This window comes from Eutrigla gurnardus, assembly GCF_963514095.1.
Source record: "Eutrigla gurnardus genome assembly, chromosome: 13".
Taxonomy (NCBI): domain Eukaryota; kingdom Metazoa; phylum Chordata; class Actinopteri; order Perciformes; family Triglidae; genus Eutrigla; species Eutrigla gurnardus.
In genome coordinates, this window is record NC_139936.1 from 10,953,266 (window position 1) to 10,976,691 (window position 23,426).

The following is a 23,426-nucleotide window of genomic DNA, read 5'->3' on the forward strand; positions in this document are numbered from 1 at the left end:
GAGGGAGCATAGAAGGTAGATAAGCAGGGTGCATGAGATGAAGGGGGGAAGAGGAGAGGAGAGTCAGGAGACGAGAAGTGGCACAGAAGGAACAAAGGAGCTTAGAGGGAAGAGAAACAGCGAGGCCGAAGACAGTGTAACTCTGAAGAAAGTTGACCTGAAACGATCTCAAAGAGCCATTTTAACACAAACATGTTTTAAAATGAATTCTGTGCAGGGGCGGAGTGATGCGTGGAATATGTAAGAGGAAACATCTACATGGGTGACTCACAATGAGCAAAGGCTCTGAATCATGTCCTGAATCTGCTGATCAAGACCCAGTTCACTATATATATATATCTTCAAATATGAAGAGGGAACTGGCTTTTCAGCTGTCAGATGAAACATAAAACTGTTTCGGGCCTGACCTAAAACAGAATCATCTGTGGGATGTCATGCTGATTTCACAGGTGCTCCAAGAAATGTGTGAGAATGTCTACGGTTTATTATAAGCATATGTCGTTGTGCAGACTAGAGTCTATTACTATCTTTCTTAATGCAGTTTAAAATCTGGCTCGGGAGAAATACGAGACCATGAGAATAGAAATATAATGTATAATGTATGTTTTTGTAAGTTCAGAGTGGAGCGATGACAGAAAGTGAGAAGAGGCGACGAGAGCTATATTGAAACTCCTCGTTATACTGTGGATGCATCTGGTGTGCATGTGAACACGCTTGCCTGTGGCTCTTCTCCATGCGCGTCCTCGTCAGTGTTATTCAGAAGGTGAACATTTACAAAAGTAAAAGGCAGAAGGGAGCCTTGTCGGAGCAGCCCTAATGAGAGGAAGTGTTGTTGAACATCAAAGGCTAAATTCAGTAACTGCAGGTAGAGATCCAGGGGAATGTTTTCTACTGCAGAGTGGATCCACGAGCCAGTCTCCATCCTCTTTGTTGGTGTGAATCCAAATATCCCTTGTTAGCTCATATCTGGTTTTTGTATGCTTCATGTCACACCAAAACATCCACTGATTCTAATTCTACAGTTTTAAATGCAACAATTAAAAAAAACACATCATCTGTGACTGTTGATGTAAATCCAACACGCTATACAGCATATACATACATACCCATACATGTCCATTGAGTATTTACTTATTTGCAGTATTTGTAGGATTTACAGAACACTTTGATATCAATGTTTTATTTATATTTCATTATTGGTCATTGGTGCCTTTTTATATGTAATATTTATATCAATTTTTCACATACGTGTGCAAATAATTGTCTGGTCTATTCTTTACCTTTATTTGTCTGACTTTGTTGTCCATTCGAGCTCAATGCAAAACATTTAGTGAAATTCCTTGCAGGGTTACACATAGTTGGCCCTTATGGTAAGAACTATAGTAACAAGCCAATCTGCTGCATGACTATCACTAATAAACTGTAAGTACAATAAGCCTATATCATTCTCCTCCTGGGCTGCACGGTGGTGTAGTGGGTAGCACTGTCGCCTCACAGTGAGAGGGTCCCGGGTTTGATTCCCGGGTTTGGGTTCCTTCTGTGTGGAGTTTGCATGTTCTCCCCGTGTAAGCGTGGGTTCTCTCCGGGTTCTCCGGCTAGGGGGCTTTAGGGGGGATAGGTAAATTGATGACTCTAAATTGCCTGTAGGTGTGAATGTGAGTGTGAGTGGTTGTTTGTCTCTACATGTTGGCCCTGTGATAGACTGGCGTCCTGTCCAGGGTGAACCCTGCCTTCGCCAAATGACAGCTGGGATCGGCTCCAGCCCCCCCGGCGACCCTGAATACAGGATAAGCGGTAGACGATGGATGGATGGCATTCTCCTCCTCTGACTATTAACTTCTCTCTCCTTCTCTTATTCTTCTATCACTCTCACCTGCCTCCCCCTCCAGGGTTATCTCTCCGAGGGTCTGGTAACTAAGTGGTATTGTTCGCCCCGTCTGCTCCTGTCCCCCAACAACTACACCAAGGCCATCGACATGTGGGCCGCTGGCTGCATACTGGCTGAGATGCTCACTGGTCGCATGCTGTTTGCAGGTACTGCAGCTGCTGTTGCTCATGACCTTGTTGTCATAAATGGCATATTCAAATATGATAATGGCATTACTGTTTAGCAGAAACATCTGATTACTTAAAGTCCCACAAGATCTTTCTTTATCATCTTAGCAACAATAAACCTAAATAAGATAATTTGTCCTTGCATGGATACATGAATGCAATCTGTTGTATACAAACACATGCTTTGAGTCTTTTTGGTATGTACTTATGTTAAGTTACAGCAAGGATGCAAAAATAGTGCTGGAACACGAGGTGCCGTCAGGTGAGTGCTAAGGAGAGTTTTTCTGTCCGAAGTGTCCTCCACCAAAGATACTTTATTCTCTTTCTGCAGGCTACTTCTTTGCCTGACCAGAATAACAATGACGATAGAGAAATTCTAGCTCTCTGAAGCAGACGTAGTTCCTCCTGACAGGCTGATTTGACCTCCAACAGCCCTTTACGCCACAGGAGAGATGCCAAAAATTAAAATAGCGTCATCTGTTCCCTGGTGTCCCTCTCACACAAGGACTGTTTGGACATTTCTTTTCACTTAACCACTAGAGGTTAGATGTCATGGCTAATTTTTTTTTTTTTTACATATCGTTAGCCTAATAGCATAATTGCCTAAGTCATATTTGAACGTTTTCGGAAAAAGAGAAAAAACACAATTTCTAGCAAGCAGATTGGTATTTTTTATTGATAATGTAACAGCAAGTTCAACCAGACCTGTGAACAAGTTTGAAAAAAAAAAAAAGACACAACATCAACTCCATAACAAATAAAAGTGACTTAGGCAGAATATGTCATGACTTAGGCATTTTTTTCTCTTACAGTATATGTATATAATGATAACATAACCAAGTCTAACCTTATCTAAGGTGTTTTAAAGTATAATCTTAACAAAGTTGTTTTAAAGTTTAACCTTGCCTAAGTTGTTTTAACCTTACCTAAGTTGTTTTCACCTTAACTAAGTTGTTTTAACCTTAACTAAGTTGTTTTAACCTTACCTAAGTTGGTTTCACCTTAACTAAGTTCTTTTAACCTTAACTAAGTTGTTTTAACCTTACCTCAGTTCTTTTAACCTTAACTAAGTTCTTTTAACCTTAACTAAGTTGTTTTAACCTCAACTAGGTTTTTTTTACAAGGCATTTTGAATTATGTGCACTATTTTGCAGATCATGAGAATGAAAATGCAAATATGATGATTGATGATTAAATCAAATAATGCAGCCACATTCTTAAAGTGAAAAAGACTTAGACTTGAAAAAGACCATATTACCAAGAATACTTCTTGTATTTCTTGTCAAAACACTTAAAATCAACACTTCAAATTAAGCTTTGCTAGCATAAGCTAGCTCTTACACTACATCATATCTTGTTGCAGAATTGTGATTAAAAGTTTAAACACACAGTTCCTAATCTCCTTGATTGACTGAGAGTACATTTACTGTCTAGAAAGTTGAAGGAATAAACCAGCTTACCAAATGAATTGAAGAGAAGATCTAATGCTTCACTTCTGTTAAACTTTCTTATGCGATCAGCCATGTTTGTTTATACCGGCAAACATGCCTAAGTCAAAAAGATGACTTGGGCAGATAGTGATTTTGGACTCTAAAAAGTGTTCTGATAGGTTGAGGACATAGCCAATAAGGCAAGGTGATGCAGCAGTGGTAGGAGAGGAAGGTTAGGCAGATATCTCAATTTGGCCAAAAAATGACTTAGGCAATTATGCTATTAGGCTAACGATATGGAAAGCAATGCACTTTCATTCAAATACACTACCACTGCTTGCTTATTTCTTAGTGGTGAATGTGTTGATATAGCACCACCTACTGGTGCACATTAGATTGACGGAAACAAACGGCACATTTAAAGGGAAATGCTCCTGCTCTGCTCTGCTGCTAAGCGGTTGTTATAATATGTATGTCTTTCTAGAGACCGTTTTTAATTGAAAACCATTTTAATAGTTGACAGCAGAGTATTTCATCCTCTCTGCATATTTATATTTAACTTGGACTTACTTTTTCTTTCACACCGCAGCTCCATTTATTCCTGTTTCACTCTAATTGGTCCCATTTTTCTGCTCATGCAACTGATCCTCTGTCTGTCCTCGGCTTCTCTCTGATTGGCCGGCTCCCTCTCCCAGGAGCTCATGAGCTGGAGCAGATGCAGCTGATTCTGGACACAGTGCCGGTGTTGAGAGAAGAGGACAGGCAGGACCTGTTACAGGTGACTGCTGCTAGTAATGTGTCTGCAAAGTCATTGTGTGTGTATATGTACACATGGGGGGTAGTTGTGCACACACAAACACGTAGTGGAGTGTGTTGAAATGTACAAAAATATACATGTACAAAAATATATATCCACAGCAGAATTATGCCCATGTTTTGACCCCACTGTCTTCCTTTTTACCAGGTGATGCCTTCATATGTCGGTCATGGATGGAGAGTCAAGAAACCTTTCTCTGAGTTGTTGCCTGAAGTGGATGCCCAGGGTGAGCGGAAGGAATGGAGTAGTGGTAAGAAGAGGAAGATCAAGATATATGAAATAGAACAGGGACCAATTAGAGTGAAATGGATACAGAAGACTTCTCTGAGCTGTGAAGATGAGAGATGATATTGTGGGCTGTAGAGGTTTGGAGGTCTAACCGATATAATTCAGCCCCAAGAGAAGATGATGCATGGGAATAATGTTCATGGACACTGCATTTTATTTTTACTTCTCCTCTTTAGCTGTCACTGATCCACAATTATTCTCCTCTCAGCCGTGGACTTCCTTGAACACATCTTGACCTTTAACCCCATGGATCGGCTGACGGCTGAAGCGGCACTGTCCCATCCATTCCTCCAACAGTACTCCTGCCCAGAGGATGAACCCACCTCGTCTCATCCCTTCCGCATAGAGGACGAACTCGTGGACAGCCTCGTCACCGAGCAGAGCCTCAGCAACAGCAACAGTCAGGCCTCCAGCCTCCACTGGGAGAGGTGTGTAGACTTACATTTCTATTCGCTGATTTGATATATTACAGCATTTTAAACCTTAAGCGGAGGAAAAATGGAAAATCAAAGTGGCTGGAACAGGGAAGTCCGGCAAAAATGAGACACAAAGAACCGACACAGCAAAGTTATTCTAAGACTAAGTTGAATTTATAATGTCTTCCCTCCTGCAGATACGAGAACAGCTTATCAACAGATTTGTCCTGGCAGAAGTCAAGTGGGAGGTGTCGCTGCATGCCCCCTGGCCACGTGACGTCTGACCTGGAAGACCCCACAGAGGATGAGGAGGTGCAGAGAGACCCCCGGGCCAGCTCCGCCTCACTGTTAGAGGAGGCACAGGTTGGATACGCTTTGTCATGCTTTGTCAAGCAGTTCAATCACATTTTAGCCCCTTCTCATCTCCCACACCTGCTTCTCCCCATCTACCTTACAGGTCGACCCGCGCAAGTATTCCCACAGCAGCTCAGCGGAACGCTTCCTGGAAAACTCGCACTCTTCCCTGGAACGGGCCTGTGGTTTAGCATACGGGGAACTGGACTGTGGTCGCTCCTGTGACTACAAAGTGGGCTCTCCGTCATATCTGGATAAAATCGCCTGGAGGGAGGGCAAGCCTCAACACTACTCGGAGCCTAAGCTGATCCTGGATCTGTCACATTGGAAGCGTAACACCAGCAGCGTCCCCGTGCCTGCTGAGCCTATTGGTAGCAGCGAGGAGGACTTTGGGGAGATGAAGGAGGAGGAAACGGAAGAGGAGGAAGAGGAGGAGACGGAGGATTTATTCCAGGAGATCTCTCGCTGGGTGGAGAGCACCCAGTCTCGCCTGCACTCGCCCAGTCCCAGTCCTTCTTCGGAACCACTTTTTCCCATCTGCTACACCTCCTCCCCTCCTCTCCCTCTCTCCCCGACCGACCTCCCAACTCAATTCTTCCATTACGCCGAAGTTGTGCGGCAACCGTCAGCCGAATATGATGAAGACAGGCTAAGCCCACTTCAGGCTGTCACGCCTTCTTCTAACTCCCTTCCCTCACTTCTCCCCTCATCTCCCACCTCCCCGCTTCCTCCTCAGTCACTTCAATCGGTGTCCTCGCCACTTTTTCCTTCCCCAGAATCCCAACCCCTTTCCTCCACTTCCTCCATTTCTCAGCCAGTAAACGATGTCCCCTTGGAGTCACTTCCTGTCAAGCAAAAAGAGCGGCTGTTCGACCTGGACGTCTTCATATCCCGAGCGCTGAAACTGTGCCGGCAGAATAAGGAGAAAGCAGACGGGAAGAAAGTAAAAGAGGGAGGATGGAGGGAAGAGAGCAAACAGCCGAACATTAATCGAAAGGTGCCCAGGCTTCCAGAGCACAGGGCTCCACCACCACAGACTCCCAACTCTTGATGTGGAATTTCAACTTCAGGTATAGCATCGTGATGGGTAGCACTTCTAAATGCTCATAGTGCTTTACATAGCGAGGGAAGTCCATGGTTGAATATGCTGCTTAAACATTAGAGCTTGGTGTTGGCAGTCTTTTTGTTACTATTGACACGCTACACACATCCTCACTTCAACTAACAATCGTGCAGTTTTTTCAAGAGGTGCTCTCAGGCAATAAGAGGTCGGAAGGTTAAAGACGAATAGCCGTGCTTAGTATTTCAGATATCAAGGATTTGTTCTACATGAGAATATTTTGAAGTAGCTCATTAATCTTTGTGGAATTTGTGGTTTGATGTCATTTCAGACCTTGACTTTTTCTGCGACACAAACAAATGACAAGAGTCAAATATAACAAGAGTCACCAAGTCTATTGTGGACTGGATAACACTAACCTACTTGGTTGGTTTTAAGTTTGCTTTACATTATTGGTCCTAAACATCCCTTGCCATGTGTCAGTCAGTCTTTTATTTTCAAAATGTCAGCCAGTCTTCCAGCGGTGATGTTCACCGAATAATGAAAATGACACGGAAAATGCTTTTTCCAAATTTCTCTGAATGTATTAACTGAATACGAATCAGTCAAACGATCCTCCGGGGTGAACCATTAGGATTTTATCTGTTGCTGTTTTCCCACTCCTGCAGTTACTTCATGAGCTCAGCCTTGTAAACTTGTATAAAACTGTTTCTTTCCTTTGCGATATTTTATTCTATATATGTTTCTCAAAATGAATGGTGTGCTTGTGTCGGAAAGTATTCTTTGCAGAATGCTAGAGCACAACTTTCTGTTTATTTTGGAGTGAGTTGTATTTTGTTTAAATGTGGAATGCTCTATCGTAATAATTTAAACTCAATCGTAAATAGTTTGATATCATGTCTGCCTGGTGCACAAAACAAGGTCATCATCCGCTGCTGTCCTCTCTCTACTAGACGGATAGAAATTTGTCACCATTTTTCTCACTTTGATGTTAGCAACAGAAAGCTACGATGCAAACAACAGTAGCCTATATTTTGGAGAATGTAGATCCTTTACAACCTTTATAGGACATGATTTATACTCAAAACTCCTCAATGCTGTCCAGTAACCATATTAATATATGGTACAGAAATAACCAAAACATATATTTTGACATACTTTTCTATCCAGCGTGGAAGACAGTAGAACCTGGGAATGTGATTTATTCTGACATGTGATGTGTCCCCTTCAAGGTAACCAAATCAGGTAAAAGAAACTGTCAGATGCAAGTTATGAACAGATGTAGGCTGTTGGCTTGTGCGATGTATTTTCCAGTCTAGCGTATGTGACATTCACTGAGGATGTGGAAACGGCATTCAGATGATTGATATTGATCGATTGATTAATAAGCTAGTGCCATGAAGAAATACAGCTAGTGCTCGCTACTGTAACCTGGAAGAAATAAGCTTGCACTGTCCCTGATTTCACTGTTTGACCTGAAAAGTGGGTGTGCATGTATACAGTCTATGGCTTGAAAGTACCACAAGGAGCCAGCAGCTACAACTCAACCAGAATAAGTTTTATCTGTTCAGTGACCTTTCAGTCCGACATCTGATACCCATTCTGACAGCCATTTAGCAAAAAGTCTATACTTCCCTCTTACCTTCTATTCATTTGCATGCTCAACATCATAAAACCCACACACAGGGACAGTGATAGTGTGACGAGAGCTGACACCAACATCATATCCACGTTCCCACAACAAAGCAGCACCTGTATCTCTTTCTCCGTCATTAATGGCTAACTACTAATGCTCATGCAAAACTAGTCCAAAAATGTTGACTCCCATAGGATTTGCACCTTCACTGTCGAAGGCAACATACACAAGTTCTGGGCAGATCATCACTTGCACAGGATGTGCCACACGTTGATAACAGTACAACTATAATACAGCAAAGCCAGGTATATTCTTTTATATTCGCAATAGGCATGAAGCACATTAGAATCACTAGCACATTTGGAAATACAGGTTTCCCTCAGCGACAACTGAAGCTTCACTGTTGTCATTGTTGATTTTTTTTATCAATAATGTACCTTTAATGTATTAATCATACTTGAGCTGAATTGCTGGAATAACTGATAGACATGTGCAATTAAAGTGCATTTCTGATGCAGAACTATTTATTTATTTATAGAACTAAGCTGTGCTGCAGTCAAACTAATAAGAAGGAGTCTCGTTTTAACCTACCGGTATACTGGTCTAATGATCCAAATTTGCATTATACAGTTTCCTCTGCAGGTAACCTAAGCCAGCAATAACATCATTGACAAATAACACAACCATACTGTAACACGTACTGAGCCTAAGTTGAGTCTTTTAAGTGTGTGAAGAAGTGTAGAAAATGTGCCTCAGTACACCTCAATGCTTCCAGCTTGCTGAATGTAACGTTTCCTCTCTTCTGCATGGCTATCACGACTAGCTTAAACTTTGTTGTTTTTATTATAGGTCACATTTTTGGACAGTCAAGTTTTCAGTGGGCTCTTATTTCTTTTGTACTCGTTTTACGGAGGCTTCAGCTTTTTATTTGAGAAAAGCTGTGAGGTTTTTAACTGTTTAATGATTAATAGTATCTCGTTTTACAGTTTCTGTTTTTTTTGCTGGAGAATTAATAAAATAATACTTCAACTATTATTTGATCTCATGTTTGATGTTGTTGTGGTGTAATGCCAATTGAGATAACATAATTTAAGTTATTTAAGGGTATTTTGTACAGTATTTGATTACTATTTATTTCGTTACAACAGGTACATTTGCTGGACCAATGCATCACATGTATTTTGCAAACATCTTCCTTTATACAATAGCATTTACACAACTCAACTCAGCACATACAAAACAGCACAGAGCACAAAGAGAAATACAATAAAAAGTACAATAACAACTTAACGAAAATTACTCTATCATCAATGACCGCGTATCTGATCCCTCTTTCAAAACTACTCACACTTCGGTTTGAAGTGATCCATATCAAACTATCTCTTTGCATAAAGCCCTTATCATTGGGCAGTCGGCCAATTTGGGGTTAATCTTATGTGTTGTGAAGCAGGTGGCTTCTGTTGTTTAGCAACTAATGTTAGAATGTTCCTACCCTCTTTTCTGGTGCATTGTTTTTATTAAGCTTATTTTGCAAGAACAAAACAACAAATAGGCACAACATCTAAATATAAATTGAGAGAGAAAAGAAAAGGCCAAAATAGTTTACATATCGGAAGCACAATAAAGGTAATTTGTCATTTCAATAGGCTTTATCATCCATAGAATATAGTTGAATTAATTATTCTTGTCCTAAGGATGATGATTTGAAAACAACACAAATTTAAGTCAAAAGGGCAAACAGAAAAACACCTTAAAATGAGATAACATCTTTTACAGGATCTACGACAGTAACGGTCTCTCCAAAAGTGCTGCGCTTGTCTCAGTCTTTACGGTAACCAAGAAGGAAATCCCGACATGTGATTGGATGAGCGGCCAAGACGCTCACCAGTGCCGTATACACTGCTCTGCTCATGACCACTCTGCTGCATCTGCGGCTGCCGTTAAAGGACAAACGAAGCGGTCAAACAACGCCAGTAATACAGCGACCTACAGGAGAAATATGCTTTCTAAACAGTAACCTGTGCGACGGAAGTAACGGCAGTATTATAATATTCAAATACAGGTAAGCCGCGTCGTTATTCTCTTAAAAAAATGAAAGTTTTTGTGTCATCTCAGAAACTTCCCGTTTCTGAGCCAAGAATGACCGTTAGTGAGCCGGGGAGAGGGGGTCCGAATGAATGACAGCATGTCACTAAACCTTCAGGCCAGCATCAGTCTGTTTCAGTTGAACAAAAAATGGTGCCGTAGGCGTCTCTGTCGCTGAACCTGCCGTTTGAATAACACACAGCGTGGTGCGTTTGAATTCTCAGCTAGCGTCTTAGCTTGTAGCAGTTGTTAGCTGCATGTTTTTGTTTGTGGCTGAGATAGCTAGGCTAACTAAGGTTAGCCAAACACTGTAGCGGTGTCGTCGTTGTTGTTTTTCTGTGTAATAATTGTTTTACACGTAGCGGTAACATTTTCTCCACTTCCGTCTCCAAAACAGAGAATGGAAGTAAGAAACGGTGAGGGGTAAATGTTTGTTTCATATTGTGAAACACCTGTCAGAAGACATATTCAGCTGTGCAATAGTTATGATAAATGTTTGGCAACCTAAAAAACACACAATTATACTACATTTATTACTTCATATCGGTGTACTCTCATCCCAGTAAAATTACACCTCCAATGTGTGTGAGTGTGATTGACTGCTTGCTAGAGAGAGAGGGGATAACTCGTTTACGTAGCAGTGACTTTCTGTTTGCAGTAAGTCATTTCCTGGAATTAAACCTTATATTACATTATGCCTAATTCCGTCAATGCAGACATACTTTGCAGTAACTAGCCTTCATTTCTACATTAAGAGTGCTTCCGGAAAGGGTAATGTAATACTTAACAGTCTGGCTAGATTGTATCCTGTTTGCCTCATTTGATTTCATTTAAAAAGTGGACTACTAACACATGACGTGTTTCAGCTGTCATTGAATTATACATTTCTAAGTAGTGGCCATAAAACACACTTTTATATCCAATCAGGTGCCCAAGTAGTGCATTCACACTGATTGTTATGACAATAATATAAAGTTGGCTCATTATGGTTTCTGTTCGTATTATTTTTGCTACATGGCAGACACAAAAAAGCAAAACAAACGAGCAATTATACAAGCTATCTGAGTGGGTTTGTTACCTTTTATAGTTGACATGCTGATAAAGTCACCTCATCAAATGTTTAGGCTCTATTCTACAGAGCTGGGAAGCTAAAGTAGATGTGAATGACATCATTAGAGGCTGATGGAAAATCACATTTATGGTTTATTACGAAGAACCTTTTCAATGTTAGTGTTTTTTTATAAACTAGCTTAGTTGCTCATCAAAAGTATACCAGCATAGTGATTAAACACAGGAATTGACATTTGACGTATGAGTAGCATCTTGTTGGAATATGTTTTAAATTGTATTTTTTTTTAATCTTATCTCCCTTTTTATATGGTTTTGTGTGGGAAATTATCACTATTATACCATGGTTAGATACAGGTAAGCAAGAATACTGTAGTGAGAAATGGAGTATGACCAGATGACTGATTTCTGTTACTTGCATTAACTGGCCTTAGTTTTGTTCTTTTGCCGCCTGAGCTCGGCTGCATGTTGGTCCAGACCATAAATCATTACAGGAATTCGATCTCAATACTTTTACTTCCAGTGTAATCAGCCTATAGGTTTAAAACATAATTAAGTATTCTCTTTTTGTGTTAGACCTTATTGCAGCTGTCTTTTATTTCAAAGCAGTAGTACTTTAAGCATTCTGCTTGTCTGGTCACGAAAGTACAAGGAACTAAAATAGAAACTCCATGCAATAATGCTCACGTTGTTGTTCCCGACATAACTCACTTACAGGTCCAGTTGCATTTCCCCTGGGTCAACGCTTGACATTTAGAAAGGCCAAAAGACATTTGGTCTGGGTAATAGAATGAATCCAAACCAGAACCAGAGGAAAGATTAGCATGTATACCATTTAGATTGAGAAAATAATTTGGCTCCCTTTCCTTTGAGTTCTGCTTTGCTCTCTTTGTAATATGCGGATGCTTGAGCAAACTGCCCTTATTGACATTCACATAAAGCACAAGATAGCATTATATTTATATCATGTGGGAATTTAGGATGTTCTTTCTGTCCGTTGGCTCTGCAAGTTAGGTGGGTTGGCAGCCATATACTCTCTGGTTTCATCGTTGGTGTATGACCATTTTCTCCAATAATTAAGATATTATAATTGTTTATATTTTGCATTCATAACTAGAATCTGTAGCAACGGGACAAGGTTTTGGCATCACAAGTGTTCTGGGGTTGGATCAGATATTGTGATAAAGGGCTCGCTCATCTATTATCAGATACTATTACTTTAATAAATAACAATTCAGTACATCTATATCTTTTTATTTATTTGTGACATTTTGTTTTCCAAAGTTAAGACAGCAATGTTTAAGTCAAGCCTAATATTGCATTACACATAAAAGAATGATCCCACAGAGGGAGGCATACAGCTTATAATTAAACGGTGGTATCGGCTCGGTGCTTGTGTCAGCTGATCCCCAAAGCCCAGGTATCGTTGTCTGTGTCGGGAACGGAAAAGGTCAGATTGGTACATTCCTAGTTTTTTCCTGCACCCACTAAAACACAGCACAACACAATATAGCGGTGAATCACGGGTCACATGCGTGTCACAGTACTTACAATGGTGATACTATTCAAGGTCACCAACAACAGCTGGAACTAGGGTCCCTCAATGAAAGCAAGGGTAGGGTAGAGTAATGTAATGGTTTTTGGTGTGGCATCTTTTTAAGACTTTTCCCCCAAAGATACAGTTTTGTGTATTTTTTTATGAGCTTGGTTTATGTTGTCCATTCAGGTTTGCTCTGCAGTTGCCACATGTGATTTGTGTGATACTTGAAGTCTGGTTTCGAGCCTTTTATACGATGGATGTTGCTTGTTCTCTCTGATGAGACAGATGTTGAAAGGATTATGACAATCTTTGAAAGCTTTGGTTCTCAGATCATACTAAATCACTACTGTTCGCATCCAGATTAATGACTAGCCGCTGCTGTCAGCATTTGTAATCCTTGAGAGGGACTGCACAAGTGGCTTAGAAGGCTTCTGTGATTACGTGCCAGTAGGCTGACAGTCTTCATTGCTGATAGTCTAATGTCATACCCAAGTGTGATAAGGGTCTGATGATGTCATATGTCCAAAGGTTGTGGCAGTGATGACTGTAAGGAGCAAGAATTGCTAAACCTCTGAAACGAAACGAATTCATTCAGGACGATGAAGATGGAAATGATTAGCCAATCCTACACAATCAATAGATTGTATTGTCAATTTAGTTTCTCTTTCCTTTCTTCGCAGCTTTCAACTAGTGGACCTCCCAGACCAGTGACTTTTCACCATGTTGTCCAGGTTGAGGACAACCTGGTCCCTGAGACCCTGTGCCTCTGTTTGCAGATGGGCACATACCAAAGAGAAGGGAAAGCCCCTCATGCTCAACCCCCGCACCAACAAAGTGAGTGGATTACTGTCGTGTTTGTGAATAGAAAGAAATGGTGGTTAACCAGATGGTAGCTTTATTAACATGTTCAATCCTCTGACACTCCATCTACTATCGTTTGTCTATATTAATGTAATGCCTGGATAAGAATAGCAGAGATCTATGTTGTTGTGAACAGGATGGATATTGACTTGGAGCTTCTGACATGGTTCACACGCATATCTTAATTAACACAAATATCTACATCAGAATCAGTGATTTTCCAGTATCTGGTTGTTGGCTGCTGTTAATTTTCCTCTCCTGTTTGACTTGAGTAGCTTCTAACTGTTGGTTTAAATGAGGTTAAAGGTGCTAAATTTGAAATTCAAAGCATATGATAACACCTGAGCCACTGGCTTGAAGCTAACAGTGCTAACAGCACGAACAGTACAAATAACCGCAACAGTGCTGACAGAGCTAACAGTAGGGGAAGGGGAAACCAAGGCATATGTTGCATAGATTTAACAACTTTTTTAATACAGTGACATACTAATTGGGATTCATGTTGATGAATATAGTTGGACAGGGAAAACCGTTTTGTTTCCCTTTATTTTGAACAAATAAGTAATAAACAAACAAACAAGAATAACAAATGAAATGAACAGAGCAAACTGTCAATAAACAATTGCTCATAAACAACATAAATATTCAACATAATAAATATAAATATTGACATAATCGTCTTCCAAAAATTCAGATGATAACATTTTGGCATTTTGTGCAGATTAAATGTTAATTTGTGATTAAAGAGTAACTTGAAAGAAGGCTGAAAAATATTGGTTGAAATGTTCAAGTTTGTAGAATTTCTGACCACACCCAGCATCACAAGTGTCTGTTAAATCATGACCAAAAACCTTTCTTTGTGCGGTCACAGCTTCCTATTGAGTTTGGAGCAGTTTTTTTCTACACTAAAAATTCCTCAAAAAGGTCCTGTTTTATGTCCATTTTATTTCATTCAACCATCTATATTCCTTCTCACTGCTTTTTTAAATAATGTTTTATTCTTTATTTAAACTACTTTGAACTGCCTTGTGTGGCGTTTGACATTGTTGCTCCGTGCTATGAATTGTTTCGCTGGGAGGGGCGTCTTGTCAGTCAGTTTGAAACATGAGACTGTAGCTGCTTGAAGTGACAGAATCTCACTCGGCGCAGGTTATGCTAAACTTAGCCTAGACTACACATGTGCTGATTATAGACATTCCAAGCTACATGTAAACTGTTCAGAGGTTACTGTAGCTGGCTGATAGTCCTAGAAATACTACACACAGTAACTACATTTCTATTCACACTTCCGACATGATTCCTTATTTGTGTACATTTTACTTATATCTAGTTCTAGGACTAGTTTAGATACTAATATGCTGACCAAAACTAGCTCAACTGTGTGGTTGTAATTGTAAATACTGATTTAAATGGAAGTTTAACTTTAGAATGTCGTCTAATAAGTCAATGACTCATCATATCCCAACAGTAAAGGTCATAGTGTTGTAGAAAAGCATCTTTTATTACATTACACTGTCAGCGAGATTAAATCAAAGAATTACAATATTTTTTGTAAGATGGTGCTGTATGTGCTTAAAGATCTGTGAGCCTTACATTCCATGACCCTTATTGTATTTTTGTTAGTTAACCTTTATTTCAGCCCTGTTTGAATCACACAATATACATAAAAAATAAATGATGAACAGCAATTTGAACAAACCAAGAAAGTTTTTTTTAAACGTTCGATTCCAGGTTAAAAGAGAGAAACGAGATTTCAGAGATTTGCAGCATGTTGCATTATGTTGAGAGGAAGTGAGTAGTAGAGCTGCGTGAAGTGAAATGCTCCATCAGCATGACTCAGCATTTTGCCAGGGGAGCCCCCAGCATTCATCACTGTCACAGAATAATCAGCCCTTTCCTGAGCCCCAGATGTTTTGCCCTTCATGTATTAGGCCCATATTTCTTTCAGAGATGGGTTCATAAACCTACATACACATGCTGTACACTCTTAAATACACTGCAGGATGATGAACACACTTTGTCCCCCTTCTCCCCCATCCCTTCCTTCTATACATGGGCTGTTTCTGGCCAGAGTCCTCCTTATTGGATACTTTGAGGTTCCTCCCCTCTCTTAACATTTCCTTTCGTCCCCCAACTGCAAAATTGCTTTCATGTGGTCACCCCCTTATACTCACCTGTCCTTCTCCTGTCAGCCCGGTATAAAAACTCACTGGTAAAACAATGTGTACAATATGTTAACATTTCCTGCAGCGAGGATTCTGATGACTATATTTTATTGTCATGATGAGTGATGAAGTAATTTTAAGTATGAAACTTAAAAGCAGAACACCATGCAGCAGAGAGGGGAAATGTTTATACTGCAACACTAGGAAACATGTGAATTGATGTCTTTAAAATGGATCAGCATACAATTTGTATTCTTGATCCGTTATATAATACCATCAGAAATGTTGGGGGTGAAATATTTAACATTTGTAAGACTTTCAATGGAGGGACTGCCCTTTGGCCATATCAAACAAAAGTGGAGATGCATTTCACTCATACGTTTTTCATTTCCTGTATGCAGAGATGTGTACATATCAAATGACATTTAATTCAGGCAAATATGTGAAATTAACTTGATTTAGAAATATTAGGATAGCGTATTTGTCACGTGAAAAGAAGAGTTCAGAAGTTTAGAGTTGAAAATGTGATAGATGTCTACATCTTCTCAGTCTCCCTACTCACGCCTGTCTTTCGGTGTTTCTCCCAGGGTATGGCCTTCTCTCTAGCGGAGCGACAGATTTTAGGGATACATGGTCTGTTGCCTCCCAAAGTGGAGACTCAGGACATTCAGGCAATGCGCTTTCAGAACAATCTCAAGAAGATGACTGATCCCCTTCAGAAGTAAGGACTTATTTTTCCCATAAAGCATTGGAAAGTGTTGCTACAGTATGATCTTCTTTTTTTTGCTTTTAAGCATTCATCATTAATCGTATGTCTGAAATAGCTATATACAGTTTAACTTTTCCTCTCTCTTTCCTCCTTTTTTTTCTGCAAAGGTACATCTACTTGATGGGCATCCAAGAAAGGAATGAGAGGCTCTTCTATAGGGTGTTGATGGAAGACATAGAAGAATTGATGCCAATTGTCTACACTCCCACTGTAGGCCTGGCTTGCACACATTATGGACACATCTTTAGAAGACCCAAGTAAGCACACAGTAAAGCTATCAAGTAGTATTAAGTTTTACATTGGTGGTAGACATACTGGACCTGTTGCTAACTCAGGAATTACTTTTTTAAGAGTTACTGCACACTTAAACATTCTGTGAGCTGTGAACTAAATGATGTAGTGAAAAGTAATGTTAACATTTTCTAGGAGAAATCGTTAATCCAAATATGAACCTGAAAATGAGTGTAATATGTCAATTTTAAAGATGCTATAGCAGTAGAGATATTATTTTTGTTTTCTCTATAGTTTGTAGTAAACTGAATTTTTCCAAGATCATTAAAGTTGTCAACTCATCGTCTTGTTTCTCTCACCAGAGGCTTGTTCATCTCTATTCTGGACAAAGGACACATCCGTTCCCTCCTGGACAACTGGCCAGAGACGAACGTTGCAGTGAGTACCTGAAAACCTCACCACAGTAACACCACTTCTGCTAACTAAGAATACATAGAAGTTATTAATATAATAACAACACAGTAAATCTGGGGAAGTTTTCTCATTCACATTTTCTACTTTCAGTTGTGTGCTTGTGAAAATGTGAATCTGCAGTATTGCTGACTAATGTACTTCTTTTCCATCTCCCTCCATCTGTAGGCAGTAGTAGTAACTGATGGAGAGCGTATTCTAGGATTAGGGGATCTGGGTGTTTACGGAATGGGCATCCCAGTTGGAAAACTTTGCCTCTACACCGCCTGTGCTGGCATTAGACCTGAGAGATGTCTACCTGTGGCGATAGATGTTGGCACAAACAATCAGGTAGGATGTGTATATGTATGTTTTCTGTACACCGTACGCATGCACATGCATTATGCTTCATATGCTTGTCCTTTCCCTCCAATCAGACTCTCCTCAAGGATCCGCTGTACATGGGCCTGTACCAGGAGCGCGACCGTTCTCAAGCCTACGACGATCTGATTGATGAGTTCATGGAAGCCGTGGTTGACAAATACGGGCAGGGCACACTGATCCAGTTTGAGGACTTTGGGAACCACAATGCCTTCCGCTTCCTCAGGAAGTACAGGGAGAAGTACTGCACCTTCAACGATGATATCCAAGGTCCACATGTAGCCCTTCACACAAACACTTGGGAGTTTCACTTTGTCATAATGCCATACACTTTACCTTTTCAATCCAAATCAATATTTCAATTAAGATTGGTACATTTCAATTGTTTTTTTTGGTGAACCATGTTTTTTATATAGATTTTATATCTTCCAGCAGACTGTTGGTCTCTTTTCAATTCACCCTCATAGCTTGCTTGAATGAAATAATACATTACAGAAAGCATATTGTGAAATTACTGCTGCAATGTAGTTGCAAGCAGGAACAATTTTGAATGTGCTGACTTTAAGGAACCACTGGCAGCAGAGATTTAGATGCTAAAACACAATGCATTCATGCGGTATGTGGTCTGAAAGTCAAACCAAGAAGACTGTACTGCAAGAACATCCATCACTTTAAGAAAATAATGCAGTGAACTCTTTTACCTTAACACAAATAGTGATTTATCTGTTCCCTTAAATGCGGAGACTTGGTTGTTTACTGTTCTGCATGTTTCCAGGCACTGCGTCAGTAGCCCTGGCTGGGCTGTTAGCAGCTCAGAGAGCCACTGGAAAACCCATCACTGACCACCGGGTGCTTTTCCTGGGAGCTGGAGAGGTAAGATAACGTTACTGCATTAACCAGTCAATTCAGTTTCTCCTTAGTTCTGCTTTGTTTGCTGCCTTTTTTCTCTGCAATATGGTAATGAAATGAAAATGTCCCATATATCAAAATATTTTGTAAAAGCCATGCTGCTCTCTACTGACCAGAGCTGGTAATGTTGATAAGAAATAATAGTCCAATATTTCTTAAGAAATTAAAAGAATCAAAACTGTGCTCAACATTGACCATAACCTTTCTGGATTCTCTTATTAGAAAAACTGGTTAAAGTTGCATTATGGATATACTGCCTGACTGAAACTGAGTGTTTAACTTGATATTTCCTCCATAGGCTGCCCTTGGTATTGCCAATCTGATCGTCATGGCCATGATGGAGACGGGGATGACCCAAGCTGAGGCCAGAAACAAGATCTGGATGTACGATAAACATGGCTTATTAGTAAAGGTTAGTCTGTGTCACAGACATCAACAACCACAACATTGTATGTCTGTGTGGCTTCCTGTCTGTCTGTCACTATTGATAATGTATAATTGGGGAACAGAGGTTTTACTGTATTTGTATTGATGGGTTTGTTGCCACCATTGTGTATGTGACTCCAGGGAAGACCACAGGAAACTGACTCTAACCAGGAGGCATTTGTTCATGACAGTCCAGGGTCTGTAGAGAGTTTCTTAGATGCTGTCAACACCATCAAACCCACAGCTATCATTGGTAAGGAACTTAACTCATTTTCTCTATTTGTGTGACTGCAAAGTGTTACAGTACAGTTTCATTATGCATTGAGCCATCAATCAAAAACAGAGACTGAAAAAAAACTTAATATGCTCTTATTTGTTATGCTGGTGTTATGATTTATTTAATTCATCCAGATCCGGTCAATTGAATAACTCTATTTATATTTAGGCTATTAATAATATATAAGCTCATTACATCATACTGTCGAGGCTCATTGTGCTGAAATCGCAGACTCCGCTTGTGCAATAATGATCGATCACAAACGCAGGCAGACCAACATTTCTCTCTCCCTCTTCCAGGTGTGTCAGGAGCTGGACGTCTGTTTACCCATGATGTCATCAAGTCCATGGGAACCCTCAACGAACGACCGATTATCTTTGCCCTGAGTAACCCAACCAATAAAGCTGAGTGCACAGCAGAGGACGCCTATACCCTCACTGAGGTATACAGTTCCCTCTTCTTTCCTTTGTTCCTTTTTGACCAACTCTGAAATTAAATGTTATAGTCCTTTCTCTTTTTTTTCATCATCATCTTTAACCCTTTTGTATTTTGTCCCACAGGGTAGATGTCTTTTTGCCAGCGGTAGTCCATTCGGTCCAGTGACTCTAAGCGATGGTCGCGTCTTCACTCCTGGACAAGGGAACAACGCTTACATCTTCCCAGGTGAAAGAAAAACTCAAATACTCTATATGTTCTATCTATATGTAATCTATATATTTTACTGTTTATAACACATGCTGTATGTGCATTGCAGGCGTTGCCTTGGCGGTGATCCTGAGTGGAGTGAGACACATCAGCGACACTGTATTCTTGGAGGCTGCCAAGGTCTGAAGTTATCAGTATTTCTCAGTCTGTTTCTTCTTTTAAACTCGCTGACGTTCAGCTTTACCTTTCTCCGACCCCATTCTGCACTTACTTGCTGACTCTGTCACATGTGCTGCATAGCATCATAGAAACCCTCTTTAACCCTTTGTCTCCTGTTCCCTCTCTAGACTAACCGAGGCTCTAGGCTAACGGATGAGGAGCTTTTAAATGGCTGATCCTGCTTTGCACTTTTTCCATCAAAGTTCTTCTCTCGTTCGCCTTTGAATTAATTACATTGATCAATTGAATTAATGATAAGAATCGCAAGATGATATCTTTGTTCAATATTGAAATATTTTCCAAGAAGAAGACACTGTTGTATGTTTGTAAAACAAGTAGTAGTTTCTTGGTCATGTTTCTTGTTGTCTTATTCAAAAGCGCATTATTATATCTATGACTTCACACTTGTGTAAACAGAAATACTCTGTTGGCAATTTGAGTTGTTTTTTAAGTAGTTCATCTTCAACTTAAAAGTACTTTTCTACTCCTTCCAGACCCTTGCAGAGCAGCTGACGGATGAAGAGCTGAAAGAAGGCAGACTCTATCCTCCTCTCTCCAACATCAGAGAAGTCTCTCTCCAGATGGCTGTCAAGGCAAGTCTGCTGAAAATGACAATTTCTCTAGTTGACAAAACTCAAAAAGTTCCAGCTATTTGTACATTGTCATGTTAGTCCAACCCTTAAGGGTTCCTCCCTACATTTAGCCTGTTAACATCATTTGATTGTCATAATCCACGTTTCACCACAGCCTGACAAACATTAAGCTAAATGGAGGTGAACAATAGGTGACAATTTGATGACAAATGCTTCCCAGTCATGCTTGGCTGTAGTTGTCCATTAATGTTTGGTCAATTTGTCTTCAATTGCTGTTCATCTGTGAATACTTTCATCTATGTTTTCTGTTTGTGTCTGCCTCTCAGTATATAACGCTGAACTTTCTCTTTCTTGCTACAGGTGGTGGAGTTTGTCTATGCTAAAGGCATGGCGTTCCGCTACCCTGAGCCTGTGGACAAGGACAGCTTTGTACGTGCTACCGTGTGGGACACCCACTACGACTCCTTTCTGCCAGATACGTACGACTGGCCAGGTGTCTGCTTCAGCCCCAAGACTAACCAGAAGTAGACCAGACCCTCTCTGTGCCCTTTGCTTTCCACTTGACTTAATCACAGATCTTTGGAGATGATCAGAATTACCTTAGTGCAAACTTGTGGAAAAAAGGCAGCAGTGCTGCCCCGTTGCTTGCACTAAATCAGTCTCATTAGAACTGTGAAAAGGTAGAGTGGAAAACTGGCATTTGAAAGAGGATATCTGAATGGAAATGGCCGTTTTCACTTGACATCCCAGTTCACCTCTGTATCACATGTAAACCTGCACAGCACCTGGAGGGCCACCTGGTGGTGGGAAAAGGCAGTGTGGAAATACGGTTTCATTGTTGAAACGTAAGATACATTTCAATTTTCTATGCTGTTTTAAAAAGAAAACAACATAATTAACATCAGAATATTACAGTTAAATACGACAAGAAATTCTATGCGGTTTGAAATATATTAAGCAGAAACCAAAACACCACATATGCATCTGACAATTTGAACGTTATTTAAATTAGATTGCACATCTTATTCATCCAATTTTTCACTCCATATTTAATGTCATTAACACTCTAATTTGATGCAAAAGTGTTGCTCTGTGCACTCCTGATGATAGGTTAGTACTTACTACTATTCTAAATGTATGTAGCAACCTTGAGGCCGCGGTATGGACATTGCCTTTTTTCATATCAAGTGGACCTCTGATGACACAAATCCCACCATTGCATGGTGTAAGGCATATGGTTAAAGACTGGGCTGTATTGGTTGAGGTCTTGTACCAGAGGGTTATGGTACTCAGCCTTTGATTACAAACTGAGGAAATAGTTTTCTCTCTTTTTCTCCCAGAGGAGAAATGGAAGGAAGATCTCAGAAAGTTATGAGATTTTATGAAGGGAAAATAACATCTTAAAAAAAAAACACTCAAGAGAGACCAACATCCACTCCAGCATTTTATTTGTTTGAATGCTTCTGTCACATTGTATTTATTTCTCAGAATTTATTTTATATTCTGTGGGTGTATTTAGATGTGTTGCCCTATATCTATATTCATTAGGAAGCCTGCCAACACCCCTTTAATGAGGTGTGGTAAGATAAATCCATCCCTAAAAACAAACCCCTTTTGATAACTGATATACAAATTGAATATAAATGTTACTCTATATATTTTAGGAAAAAAAGTGCAGTATACAGTTACTAAATAACTATTATTTTCTATTTACCTATATTTTGTGTGCTGTACATACACTTTTCTGGAACCTGAGACTCTTCTGAAGGAGTGTTTATAAAGTTGTGTTGAGTACATCCACGTTTTATTTCGGCGGGTTGGTGTGTGGGTTTCACTGCATAGAGCATACATATGAACGTATGAAAGAGCTTAACCTATCTTGTTGTCTACGATATCTATATTTTGCTATGTGCTGGACAGACTTATTCAGAATATTACAGTGGCTAATCCAATATCTAAAATGACGTGTTTAATGTGAGAAATTAGAAGCACTTACCATATACACTGGACACATGCACAAGCCTTGCAGCTAAAATGTATTCAACTCTGAAAAATGAACAAGTAATCTTTGTTTGTAGTATTACCTTAGACACAGTTGCATTAGTCTTAGTCTACAGTAGGAGGTCCTGTACATTTTAATCTCAGGATATATTATAAGGGCCTTCTAATAAAATACTGAAGTGCCTGCACAGTGTTCTGAGTGTATCCATAATCACTCCACGCGCCGTAGATCTCACAGCAGAGCTGAAGAACAACTCAACGGTATTATGGCTCTAAAAGAAATGCTGTTTGTCTTGTTCCATAATGATCTAATGAAGTAGTATTTAATGTTTCCTCTGACTGACTAGACTGTGCAGCTTCGGGTTGTGAATTGTTAAAATACTCATACATTTTGAAATAGTTTTGTTTACAATAACTATTTAGAAACTGTTTAACCTCAGTAAGTGTTGGCTCGTGTGTCTCTCTTGTTATTGTTACTGACTGTAATCATCCAGTGCGTTTTAACTGTTTTGTAAGAATTTGGCTGATGTGCTCCTTGTCGTCCCCACAAGTAAAAAATATATATTTAATTGAAGTGTGCATTCTTTTGAGTTGTGTTTCTGGATAAAAATAACATTTTAGCATTTGTACACAGAGAATACCTACGTGCCTTCAGGGGTGGGAATCTTTCGGTGTCTGACGATTCGATTCTGATTCTTGAGGTCAGGATTCGTACAGGATTCGATTCAGAAGCGATGTGGCATGAAAATT

General features: G+C 39.9%; 2 protein-coding genes across 3 annotated transcripts in view; both read left to right on the forward strand.

The window, feature by feature from the left end:
* The window catches only part of mapk4 (mitogen-activated protein kinase 4), a 14,648-nt gene extending 5,360 nt beyond the window's left edge, over window positions 1–9,288 (forward strand). The window contains exons 3-8 of one of the 2 annotated variants that reach the window (XM_084023888.1): window positions 1,890–2,034; window positions 4,181–4,263; window positions 4,450–4,552; window positions 4,799–5,018; window positions 5,204–5,369; window positions 5,464–9,288. In XM_084023888.1, coding sequence (XP_083880014.1) covers window positions 1,890–2,034; window positions 4,181–4,263; window positions 4,450–4,552; window positions 4,799–5,018; window positions 5,204–5,369; window positions 5,464–6,411 — 1,665 coding nt within the window. In that variant the 3' untranslated portion in view covers window positions 6,412–9,288. The remainder of the gene's footprint in view (window positions 1–1,889; window positions 2,035–4,180; window positions 4,264–4,449; window positions 4,553–4,798; window positions 5,019–5,203; window positions 5,370–5,463) is intronic. The other variant, XM_084023889.1, reaches the window with a different exon arrangement.
* Window positions 9,289–9,958: 670 nt separating this feature from the next.
* me2 (malic enzyme 2, NAD(+)-dependent, mitochondrial) lies at window positions 9,959–23,227 on the forward strand. Its single transcript, XM_084025083.1, has 15 exons — window positions 9,959–10,118; window positions 13,430–13,583; window positions 16,363–16,496; window positions 16,652–16,801; window positions 17,138–17,213; window positions 17,415–17,576; window positions 17,663–17,876; window positions 18,382–18,479; window positions 18,814–18,927; window positions 19,083–19,194; window positions 19,518–19,660; window positions 19,779–19,881; window positions 19,973–20,043; window positions 20,577–20,675; window positions 21,036–23,227. Exons 2-15 carry the CDS (start codon window positions 13,470–13,472, stop codon window positions 21,201–21,203), a joined length of 1,758 nt encoding a protein of 585 aa, XP_083881209.1. The 5' UTR covers window positions 9,959–10,118; window positions 13,430–13,469; the 3' UTR covers window positions 21,204–23,227.
* The last annotated feature ends 199 nt before the right edge of the window (window positions 23,228–23,426 follow it).

Excerpts from the sequence above, each read along its gene's own strand:
- me2 (XM_084025083.1), top strand. The coding sequence starts at position 13,470 with ATGTTGTCCAGGTTGAGGACAACCTGGTCCCTGAGACCCTGTGCCTCT. Across the intron at positions 17,214-17,414 it reads GGCCAGAGACGAACGTTGCA|GCAGTAGTAGTAACTGATGG; the intron begins GTGAGTACCTGA and ends CTCCATCTGTAG. Across the intron at positions 19,195-19,517 it reads CAAACCCACAGCTATCATTG|GTGTGTCAGGAGCTGGACGT; the intron begins GTAAGGAACTTA and ends TCCCTCTTCCAG.